The following is a 12,213-nucleotide window of genomic DNA, read 5'->3' on the forward strand; positions in this document are numbered from 1 at the left end:
TTAGTGGAGAAAATAAGCTAAAATTTCAAGATTCACCAGAATTTGGCTCGTTGCTGGTATGTTTTCTGTCATCGCAGCACAGATACCCAGGGCAGCCCGATTTTCAGCTTACTTTGAATTAATGCAGACAAAGGCAATAGCGTAATATAAACTGAAAATGTCCAGCAAAGGTAAATAATTGCAAATTATTACCAACATGGGGATCGCCGGTTCGAATCCCAGTGTTACCTCCGGCTTGGTCGGGTGTCTTACAGAAACAAGGCTGTGTCTGCAGGTGGGAAGCCGGATGTGGGTATGTGTCCTGGTTGCTGCACTAGCGCCTTCTCTGGTCGGGTGGTGCACCGGTTGGGGAGGGAGGGGGAACTGGGGGGAATAGTGTGATCCTCCCATACGCTACATCCCCCTGGTGAAACTCCTCTCTGTCAGGTGAAAAGAAGCGGCTCTTGACTCCACATGTGTCAGAGGAGATGTGGTAGTCTGCAGCCCTCCCCGGATCGGCGGGGGGGGGGGTGGAGCAGCGACCGGGACGGCTCGGAAGAGCGGGGTAATTAGCTGGATACAATTGGGGAGAAAATCAGCAAAAAATAAATTAAAATTGTGAGTTATGAGTCAGGGTTTTCTCTGGCTGGGCCAGTGACTGTTCTGTGTGAATGTGTACATTTATGATTTTGTCATACTCTTATGTGTTCAAAGTGAGTTCAGCCATGCGCCCCATATTCTGAGCTACGTGGGTACCAAGGTAACAGTACGTCAAGGGGATGGTTCGCTGGTGTACAGCTGTGTGTCTCCCTACCCCATCCAGCTCCACAACTACAGTGCCTCCGCCCACTGGGAGGAAGCACTGCGCCTTTGCCGCTTTGCCAAGGTATTATGCTCTGGTGCTTCTTGACTTGCACACTCGCTGACTCTGAATCAGATCCAGAAGCATACACAACAGCAGGATGTTAAACTGACTCTGAATCAGATCCAGAAGCATACACACCAGCAGGATGTTAAACTGACTCTGAATCAGATCCAGAAGCATACACACCAGCAGGATGTTAAACTGACTCTGAATCAGATCCAGAAGCATACACACCAGCAGGATGTTAAACTGACTCTGAATCAGATCCAGAAGCATACACACCAGCAGGATGTGAAACTGACTCTGAATCAGATCCAGAAGCATACACACACCAGCAGGATGTTAAACTGGATGACTGCTCTTACACAAAGAATGGTCTAAATCTGAGTTTAAAGGTGGCCGTATTCATGAGATGGTCCATAACCCTGGTTAGAGACAGTGTTTGCTCTGTTTACGTGGTTCTGTGTGTATAACAGGCATCCAGAGCAGCCAGATAAACTGCCAGGGATATTCTGTGGGCATTATTTATGCTTTCTGTTTTATTTTTATTTTTATTTATATAATTGACCTCAAGATGATGTGATGTGTCCTACAGTCAGTGACTCTTACGTACTTAAGGATCCTGTGGGGATTTGTGTGTGTGTGTGTGTGTGTGTGTGTGTGTGTGTGTTGGAGCTTGTGAGAGAGAGAGAGAGAGAGAGAGAGAGAGAGAGGGAGAGAGGGAGAGAGAGAGAGAGAGAGAGAGAGAGAGAGAGAGAGAGAGAGAGAGGGAAAAAAAGCGATAGAATGGGGCTGCAGAAAGAAGGTAATGGAGAGCTTTATGGGACCAGACCAGCAGGGTTTAATTAGCCCTCAATTAGCCCGGTAACACCATTTACCGGATTTAGCCCCCCTCAACTACACTCATAAATACACGTGTACACACACACACACACACACACACACACACACACACAGAGTGCAGTGAGAGCCTCTGCACGGGCTATGATGCAATAACCACAACCCTGCATAGAGGGATGGCCAGTGGCGGGGAGGGGAAGGAGGGAGACGGCTTCGGAGAAAGAGTCATGGGTTTTAAGAGCACCCCAACCCCAGTGCCCTCCACCCTCTGCTTCTGGTAAGAGTTTGGTGGCAGTGAGGCTTTTCCCAGAATCATAGCCATCATTGTCAGTAAGCCTTCACCTGATGGGATTCCCCACCTCTGATATACAGTATATAAACACACACACACACACACACACACACACAATCTAGCATGAGTGTGTGTGTACGTGTGCGTCTATAGGTTAAGCATTAAAGCAGTTGGTCCAGAACTGTGTCCGATGTCATCGTGACCTCAGGCAGTGGATGACAATATTGTTGTTGTGTGTTGCCGTATGGTTTGTGATTAGAGCCGTGTTTCTTTTTTGATGGACCTCGATTAGAGGGGGGATTACAGAGCGGTGACTTTAGTGTGGCGTTTGCTCAACTGTTGGTCAACTGGCGGTTTGGGCTTTCAGTAACGAACACAGCTGCACAGAATGAAGCGGTGACGTATGTGTTTACATTCATAAATGCCCCGCGCACAACAAACGTCTGTGTTTGTTTTGTGTGTGTGTGTGTGTGTGTGTGTGTGTGTGTGTGTGTGTGTGTGAATGCCCTGCAGTGGGATTGTAATGAGGCTTCCACAGTGGATATGAGCAGACTTGTAATAAGGAGCCCGTCACTTAAGAGACGCCATCCTAATGATCACCCTGTCCCCTGTAATAGCACGCACACATGCCATCCTTTGATAATGGCAGAAGACACAGTAATCCCCCGTCACATGTTACTCTTAGAGCTGCCGTCCTGAAGATTTACATGCAAGTAAATGTCCTTTTTCATACCGTCGTCTCGCTGGCGAATTTAAGACTATAGCTAATCCATGAATATCTAAATCATAGACGCTTTCTGTGTTTGCTGGTTTTAATGGTTCCCATCTGGTCAGACTTGATCTGGGAAAAACCAGACAGTACATAGCAGTTTACACAGCAACCAAATGCAGTTCGTGAGTTTGAAGAGGAATCTATCCTGTGAGCGGATGTGGCAGAACATGCCCATAACTGGCCTTTACCAACAGATACTACAGCATCAGTGGGGGAGACCCAGGTCCAGCCGTGTTCATTTTGTCTGGTAGGGAGGAAGGTACTGACATAACGCCACTGGAAACTCTGAATGGGTCCCTGCCAACTGGAGTGTCCAGACACTACCGCGGTCACCAGGATGTCCCTAGGTGTCATGTAACTTGTCCAGAGGTGGCCAGAAAAAAGACATGTCTCTTCAGGATCGTATCTTTGAATAATGAATAAGATGAATGATGCCCCGTTTCATCGCTTCATATTCTCACTTCCACCTCTGCAGTTTAAATCACCCTTAACAGATGTATGTTGCCCTCATAGCATCTATCAAAAAGCTGTCTGCAAGAACAATAAAGATTATAATGGAAAAAAAGCAATGGATAAGAAAATACACAGCGGAAAAGTGTTATACAATAACATTTGCAAAAAATAAATTTAAAACTGTCTCTGAGGATGGACAGATGTTTTGGTCTGGTTTTAGTCTGAGTTCTACTTTCTGTTGTACCAGGACAAATCTCTGTGGGCATGTCTTGCTGGCATGGCAATGGCCAGCAGGGAGTTGACCACAGCGGAGTTGGCCTACGCTGCCATCGGAGAGGTAAAAACATTACATTAGCTCAATTAAAGGCAGTTATTAAAAGTCTTGTGAACAGATTTATCGGAATAGCTCTGATAAAATGATGTCGGTCATTCACAGAGGAAAAAGAGAGCCATTGAAATGGCCTGCGCTGTGGGTTGCTCTCCTGTACAAGAATCCATCACACACTCTCTCTCTCTCTCTCTCTCTCTCTCTCTCTCTCTCTCTCTCTCTCTCTCTCTCTCTCTCTCTCTCTCTCTCCCCTCTCTCTCTCCCTCTCCCTCTCCCCCTCCCTCCCCAGGTGCCTAGGGTGCAGTATATCAAGTTTATAAAGGAGCAGCCATCTAAGGAGTCATCTGTGGCCCACATGCTGCTGTTTAGTGGCCACGTCCAGGAGGCCGAGGCCACTCTGTTACAGGCTGGACTCGTTTACCAGGCCATACAAGTCAACATCACCCTCTTCAACTGGGACAAGTAGGAAGGCCTGTCTGTCTGTCTATCTGTCTGTCTGTCTGTCTGTCTGTCTCTGTCTGCCTGTATGGCTGGGTGTGCACATATGTACATGTGGCTTTATGTGCACTTGTTGGGGATGTGAGGCCTTCTCTAGGCCTGGCTAAAGAAAGGGTTGTTTTTAGAGGAGCAGCTTAAGTTGGTGTATAATTTAGATTTGATGTGTTTCTTGCTCTGAGATGAGATGTGTCGCTGCACTAGTCACCCTCTCCTGCTCTTCCTTTAAGGGCACTTGACCTGGCTGTGAAACATAAAACCCATGTGGACACTGTGCTGGCCTTCAGGGAGAAATTTCTGCAGAAGTTCTGTAGGAAGGAGACCAACAAGAGGTTCCTGCAGTATGCTGAAGGGGTAGGCTTGGTTTATCTGTCTGCTGCATTTTTCAACCTCTACGTGTGGTGTGGAAAGTCTGCATTTTTTGGATGTTTTAATTATACACAAAATAAGAGGCAGTAACACCGGGGGATGCGTTTCCTCAAAAACATCTTAAGACTACGATGATGATGAGCTCCATTTTAAAAAGCCGCTTTCCCCAAAGCATCTTTAGACACCCCCCCCCCTTTTCTCCCCAATTGTACTTGGCCAATTACCCCACTCTTCCGAGCCATCCCAGTTGCTGCTCCACCCCCTCTGCTGTTCTGGGGAGGGCTGCAGACTACCACATGCCTCTTCCAATACATGTGGAGTCGCCAGCCGCTTCTTTTCACCTGACAGTGAGGAGTTTCACCAGGGGGATGTAGTGTATGGGAAGGTAACGCTATTCCCCCCAGTTCCCCCTCCCCCCGTAACAGACCGACCAGAGGAGGCGCTAGTACAGCGACCAGGACACACCCACATCCGGCTTCCCTCCTGCTGACACGGCCAACTATATCTGTAGGGACGCCCAACCAAGCTGGAGGTAACACGGGGATTCGAACCAGCGATCCCCGTGTTGGTAGGCAACGGAATAGACTGCCCATCTTTAGACATTTTCAAAACCAATACTAACAGCACCTCTGAGCACCCGTAGAATGCTGAAGGCCCCCACACTCTGTGTGATTTTGGCCGTCTTAACACCGTCTCAGACAGTTACTTCAAGTCACGGACAGTCGGTTCTCATCAGTGTTGTTGGACTGCGTTGGGTTGTTCAGTGTGACAAGGTTAAGGACAGCCGACCCACAGAACTTTAGCGGTGCTAGAACATTTGGGCCGTCATCCTGTATTGTAGCAGGTGATTTGACGATAAAAACTTGGGCTACAGCACTATCCTGGTGAGTCACCGGTAGGAGCGTGGTAGAAAATGATGACGTCCATCGCAAACTGTTTTTATAGGATTACATTACATTCCAGTCATTTAGCCGACGCTTTTATCCAAAGCGACTTACAATGAGTGCATCATTTAACATAGGAAATCAGGAGAACTAGTAGTCATCAGAGGTCATAAGTGCATCTAAACAAGCATCTAAGAGCGAAACCAGTGCTAAAGTAAAAGCACAAGAAAGATATTTTTTTGTTTTTTAAATGAGTGAATACAGCAAGTGCTAATAACAAGTAACAGGGTAGTAGTTCTTGAAGATTACACTGCACCATGCTCTGTGTGTGTGTGTGTGTTTATTGCTGTCGTAGGAACCAGTGAAAGTCATCTGGTAGTCTAATACCTGTGTTCAGACTGTTCAGTGAAAATGGCTGGAGATATTACAATGCCTGAAGCTCACGCAGAGGAACTGTGGACCCATGTTGTCTCTCTTTTTGATTTCGCAAAGTAAAAATTGCTGTCATTAATGCAACTGGGTGTTTTTTCCCTAATAGACCTTTTTCTTTTTCTTTTTTTTCCCCCTTTTTTTTCCCATCCTCAATTATACTTGGCCAATCACCCCACTCTTCCGAGCCGTCCCGGTCTCAGCTCTACCCCCTCTGCTGATCCGGGGAGGGTTGCAGACTACCACATGCCTCCTCCAATACATGTGGAGTCGCCAGCCGCTTCTTTTCACCTGACAGTGAGGAGTTTCGCCAGGGGGACATAGCATGTGGGAGGATCACGCTATTCCCCCCAGTTCCCCCTCTCCCCCTGAACAGGTGCTCCGACCAACCAGATGAGGCGCTATTGCAGCGACCAGGGCACACACCCACATCTGGCTTCCCTCCTGCAGACACGGCCAACTGTCTCTGTAGGGACGCCTGACCAAGCCGAAGGTAACACGGGGATTCGAACCGGCGATCCCCGTGTTGGTAGGCAACGGTATAGACCACTATGCCACCCGAACGCCTAAGAGACCGTTTTGAATGTTCCCGGGACCGAGTCACCTTTTCACAGCAGGCGCTGTTGGCTTGCTGTCAGCCAACATAGGTTGCAGCCTCACCGTTCAACCAAACATGCAACATGACAGTAGACTCACTTCAGCTCACATAGTCTGACCAGGGCGGTGTAGTCTGACCAGGAGGGTGTAGTCTGCCCAGGGGGGTGTAGTCTGACCAGGAGGGTGTAGTCTGACCAGGGGGGTGTAGTCTGACCAGGGGGGTGTATCTGGAGTTTACTTTTTTCACCATCGTAAAGTGTGACACACAGAAAACATACAAGGTGGCCAGAATAGCACAGAGTGTGATTCTGATGTGTGTCTCCAGACGGAGAGCTAACACCTGACTGCTCCAAATGCAGGACTTGTGTAAGGACCACACTTGATCATTTTTGCCTTTGAGGGCGATTGGGATTTGGAAAAAATGCTCAGGTCTATTTTCCTCTCTCAGTCCTCCTCTGTGTACTTTCCTGTCCTCCTCTCTCACTCGCTCTTTCACGCTCTCTCTCCCTCTCGCTCTCTCTCTCTGTTTCTCTCTCTGTCAGGTGGAGGTGGACTGGGAGAAGATTCAGGCGAAGATCGAAATGGAGCTGTCTAAGGAGAGAGAAAATGCTGCTAACGCCTCTGTCAGAAGCAGCGTTGCCTTGCGGCGCTGACCATCGGGGGGCCTCGCTTCTCTAAACCAGATCCTGATGCTCTGAAGTTTATTGGTCGAGGGTTCGAGAAATTGAATTATTTGGATTTACATTTCCCAGTGAATTTTTAATGGCTTGGTAAAGACTTGGGGTAAGGAAACGCTCTCATGACGTGAAGGACAATATCCGCCACCAGTTACCGTTCACTTTTTTTTTTTTTTAATCCAGAGTTGGAGATGGACATGTTGGCAGGAGGTTGATGTTTTGTTATGTCAAACACACCACAACGTTTTTCTGTTACTGCCACTGTGGGACTTTGCATTTTGATACAAATGAGTATTTTTCTTAATCATAACTTTTAAAACTTAAAACTCTTTTATCCTGCTGAAGAAGAGCAGCTGAGTATGTGTTCATGTGTGTTTTGTGGTGTTTGGGGCTCTTCCTTCATGGTGTGTTTCTTGCTTTACCGGTTTTCTCTACAGAGTTAAGGGACGTGTGTTTGAACATGCACGTGTGACGACTTGAGCATCTGCATGGTGTTTTGTGTGTGTGTGTGTGTATGTGCTCTTTTTTATGCACATTTAGGCATTCGGTGTGTGCATTGGTGCTTCTGTGTGTGCGAGTCATGGGTATATTTTCTCAGCTGAAGTGTGAAACCAACCGCTTGCCATGCAGCTCCACCCCCTGGCTGGCAGGAGGCCAGTACATCAGAGGACCATTATAGCCTCTCCGTCTCCTCCGGAGTTGCCCGCTGTTGTGAGAGGGACAAACGAGGGGGCAGATCTTCTGTGGAGCATCCAGCAACACACACAGTACGACAACAGCAACACGCATAGGAAAATAAATCAGTAGGTTCTCTTCCTGTCTTTCTGTCTTTTTTTTCTCTCTCTCTCTCTCTCTCTCTCTCTCTCTGGTTCACAGGCATCAAAATGCTCTCACATGCTCTCATCTCTCTAGCGCCATCTATGTCTGCAGTTTCCCCCCTTTTCTTCTTGGCCTATTCTCAAGAAAAATTGGGTGAGCCGCAGTCATGTGGAAGCCTAAACTCCATCATTTCCCCAGGAGAGGAGTTATCTGCTGAGACTCAGGTTACACACCCCGGTGTCGCTGGACAGAAGCCACACAGTCACGACAGCACACATGTGTACACTTACTGTGAATATACACAGTACTTCACTAGTACATACATGTGTGCACTTACCCTCAATACACACCGTACTTCACTAGAACACACATGTATGCACTTACCCTGAATACACACAGTACTTCGCTAGTACACACATGTATGCACTTACCCTGAATACACACAGTACTTCGCTAGTACACACATTTATGCACTTACCCTGAATACACACAGTACTTCACTAGTACATACATGTATGCACTTACTGTGAATACACAGTACGTCATGTCACAAATACATAGCAGAGGTGTAAAAACCCGGTCCAGAAAGTAAAAACCCTAACCATGTCTTTACTCCACCCATGTACTAAACCATCAGATTGCACTGACTAGTTTCCCAAATCAGCTGGTTTAATACACGGATGGAGTAAAGACATGGTTAGGGTTTTAACTTTCTGGACCGGGTGTTACATCCCTTGGTCTGGTGAGGGACAACAACGAGTGCACTGGGTAACAGAGAGGTGAGGGTGCAACACAGTGAGACAGGCTTAAGTTAATAAATATTTATATTTTATTATACATTTATCTGTCTCACTTTTTACACTTCTGCATGTATGGAACATCCATGCACGTACTGTGAATACACACAGTACGGCACTAGTACACACGTGTGCATGTACTGTGAATACACACAGTACGGCACTAGTACATGTGTGCACATACTGTGAATACATACAGTACATCATGAATCCAGTTATGAAGCTGCTTCACCCACACCATCACTTCCTTACATTGCAGTCCAGAAGTCTGCACGGTAACAGCTTGGTATCAGAAGGGTTTACGTTTCTCAGTTTCTGCAGAGCAGCGTTCACCGTTGAAAAACTGCTTTTAGCAGCTTTTTGTTGGTTCGTAACTCACATTTTCCTTCAGCGTTTGCAGAAGTTCTGCTGTGGAACTTGATGACCGGGGACACTTGACTATACACTCTCATCCTGGGGATCGCTGTCATTTTCTCCTAACAAACTGTATTCCCAATCAGTTTGCAGGAGATTAGTACCATGTGTAGCTTTTGTGCGCTCAACGTTTGGAGTTTGGACGGAGCTTTTTAGCAGTCCTCTCGTTTCTACTGGATAATCACTCAAGGTGCCTGAAAGACCCACTTGTAAAAGTGTGTTTGACTCTGCGTCCGCAGCTATTGCTGTAAATCCATAAACATTTTTTGAGCTCACATAAGCTGAAATTCTGGCCAAACAATAAAGTGCTCTAACACACGGTCCCCAGGCTTAATGTAGAATTTATGAGATGGGTAATGGTCATTGATTTCACCTCAGTTTCTCTTTGTGCTTGTACGCAGTAGAATAACTGCTTTATTGGCACCAGCTCCAATATTTCATACTCCAGCCATTGTGTAGGTGTATACAACTTCTTGTGTGTAGAAGTGGATGTGTCTCGGTGTTGAACTGTGTGTGTGTGTGTGGGTGTCTCGGTGTGTGTCTTTGTCCTTGTGCAGGTTTGGGAAACTGCCGTATCATAGTCCCATCCACCACCAGGGACTCCGGTGCGCTTACCGTGGCCCAGCGTTGTGCCGTCTGATTAAAGTTTAATGCTGGGGAACTCGGATGACGGGTTGTGCCGCGGGCCCCCGGACTCACTCTGACAGCTTGAACAGAGGAGCGATACAACCTCGGACAAACTTAGACAAACTACGATGAGTGTAACAAGATAAAAGGAGGACAGGGAGGGAAAGAGGCCCTGCTTACCACGCCTCCTGTGGGTTGTATACCGTAACGCGAAGCAGCTCGATGCAGAATGCCCCCGTGCCGGGACACCATCAGTCGGTTATAAGCATGGTTCTGATGCTGTTTTGGGGGAGGGGGGTTCCCCTTTTTCTCCCCAGTTGTACTTGGCCAATTACCCCACTCTTCTGAACTGTCCCAGTCATTGCCCCACCTCCTCTGCCGATCCGGGGAGGGCTGCAGACTACCACATGCCTCCTCCGATACATGTGGACTCGCCAGCTGCTTCTTTTGACCTGACAGTGAGGACTTTTACCAGGGGGACGTAGTGCGTGGGAGGATCACGCTATCCCCCCAGTTCCCCCTCCCCCGTGAACAGGCGCCCCAACCGACCAGAGGAGGCGCTAGTGCAGCGACCAGGATACATACCCACATCCGGCTTCCCACCCGCAGACACGGCCAATTGTGTCTGTAGGGACGCCCAACCAAGCCAGAGGTAACACGGGGATTCGAACCGGCGCTCCCCGTGTTGGTAGGCAATGGAATAGACCGCTACGCTACCCAGACACCCGGTTCTGATGCTTTTTAAGTCCAAAGTTCGGCCGCGCACAAATGTGATCCTCTTGCAGCAAAATCCAAGAGTTGTGCTCGCAGCCTAATCCTACTGGCTTTCACAGGCAGCCACAGTCACACGCCGGAGAGTAGCTCTGGCTTGTCCCCTGTCCCGTGTGCGACCGTGTGGACATGGCTGTGTCAGAACTGTGAGTGCTTCACGTGAGCTAACGTAGATCTCCGTGTTCCTTAACTACAAAATAACTGACAGCAAGTAAGTCGCTACTCATTCTGGTGATTTAGGGTGCTTGGATGGTGTACGCTGCCCGGTAATGCAATGCCACAACGAGTCTCAGTTGTTTTGCTTAATGGCTCATATCCTCTTTAGAGCCCTCCAGATAAATCAGTTTAGCTCAAGTGATGAGATGAACGAATCGGTAATTAAATCTGGGCAGTATATATTCAGAGGACTCGGTTGCACTCTTGCTGCTCCGACTCGGGGTCGTTAATGATTCTGTTTGCTTGCTTTAGGTAGACAGAGTTCTCCTGGTGGATAGATGCTAGGCTGTTCTTCCTGTAATGGATTTGTCTGCTCTTCTGTTGGCAAGAGACAAATGGTGTGGTAATGTTTCTCCTTTGGGCCTGGGCTGGAGAGAGGATGTGGTAATTGTGACTGTTTACCACATGCAATTACTGTCAAAGTAAAGTGATGTGTACTACCCAATTAAGCCTTTTTCAGTTACGCAATATTGTGAGACATTTATTGGGCAATCATAATGCATGCCGTGTAAACAAGGCACACTACAGTGAGCTAGTGCCGAGGTGCACGCGGGCGTCAGTTAGGAGCACGGCAGCTACCCGCTAACACGTGGACACTTGCCCGCTGTCCAGTCACTTCGTTCAGAAATGGACAGCTAGGGGACAGCTCAAACGCTGTGGAAACTACTGCCATACGTAGACCCGGTGATTATTAGTGACGCGCCGTTCACTAACCTGCTGTCTTTCAGTGTGCGTGTGGAGCGCCGGGCCACCAGAATACCAAATAAACCATGGTTGATGTCACCCTGCCGTCCTGTCTGTCGTGTCTTTTCTTTTTTGTTGTTATCTGGTCTGTGCTGCGGGCCTGTGGCCTTTCTGATATTGGGGGCAGCAACAGCTGAGATGCCGGACGCACTACTGTATGAAAGTAGGTTACGCCACATCAGGTAGCCTGGTACCCCCCCGCTGTGACCTCTGCCCCTTTTTCTTCCGGAGGAGCTACAGCCGTGCCCCGAAAGCCAAGAGCCCTCAGAGACATCCGAGTCCTCCGGTGCCGCTGCGGCAGCTCTAGCAGGCCCGGCAGACACGGCCCAGGTCACGGTTTAAAGAATAACCAACGTTGGCATGCGGGGAAGCGCCCGTGCAGACGTCGGCCCATCTGTTTGCATGTAGGCCTGCTTCTGTCCTGCAGTAGGGGGGGTGGGGGGGGGGCGACCTGATCCTGTTCCCATCTCTGCTGCTGATTACTTACACCGGGGGCGTCCTTCGTGTAACGCATTAAAATGTGAACCACAGCACGTAAGAAGTGGATGTAAACTCAACAGCCGTGGGTTAGACAAAGAGTAGGGGTCTTCCTGGCCCGGCCAGCAGCAGGTGATCCGGGTGAGCTGCACCGAGAACACCACTAGTGATGTAGGAGGCCAGAGGAAGCTGAGCGGGGGGGGGAGGCTGCCTCACTGTGAAAGCAGCCCATAGTGTGCCACCGGAGCGCCGCGCCGCTCTCAGCAGCCTCCCCCCCCCCCTCCTCTATCACCACCCTCTCCATGTATCAAGCCCAAGCCATCATTTGCACACAAAAGGCGAGTTATCCCTTCCGCTCTCACAAAACA

The 12,213-nt window shown here is 48.6% G+C and overlaps 1 protein-coding gene across 2 annotated transcripts in view; it reads left to right on the forward strand.

Annotated features, from left to right (window-relative positions):
- Positions 1–11,403, forward strand: part of ift80 (intraflagellar transport 80 homolog (Chlamydomonas)) — a 59,736-nt gene extending 48,333 nt beyond the window's left edge. The window contains exons 13-18 of one of the 2 annotated variants that reach the window (XR_008810506.1): positions 694–865; positions 3,449–3,538; positions 3,819–3,991; positions 4,255–4,378; positions 6,846–7,747; positions 9,568–11,403. Coding sequence is in view for 1 of the 2 variants with exons in the window: in XM_056283240.1 (XP_056139215.1) it covers positions 694–865; positions 3,449–3,538; positions 3,819–3,991; positions 4,255–4,378; positions 6,846–6,956 (670 nt within the window). In the remaining variant the exon portion in view is untranslated. Of the gene's footprint in view, positions 1–693; positions 866–3,448; positions 3,539–3,818; positions 3,992–4,254; positions 4,379–6,845; positions 7,796–9,567 lie in introns of those variants that run through there. The other variant, XM_056283240.1, reaches the window with a different exon arrangement.
- Positions 11,404–12,213: the final 810 nt, after the last annotated feature.

This window comes from Lampris incognitus, chromosome 7, assembly GCF_029633865.1.
Source record: "Lampris incognitus isolate fLamInc1 chromosome 7, fLamInc1.hap2, whole genome shotgun sequence".
Lineage (NCBI taxonomy): Eukaryota > Metazoa > Chordata > Actinopteri > Lampriformes > Lampridae > Lampris > Lampris incognitus.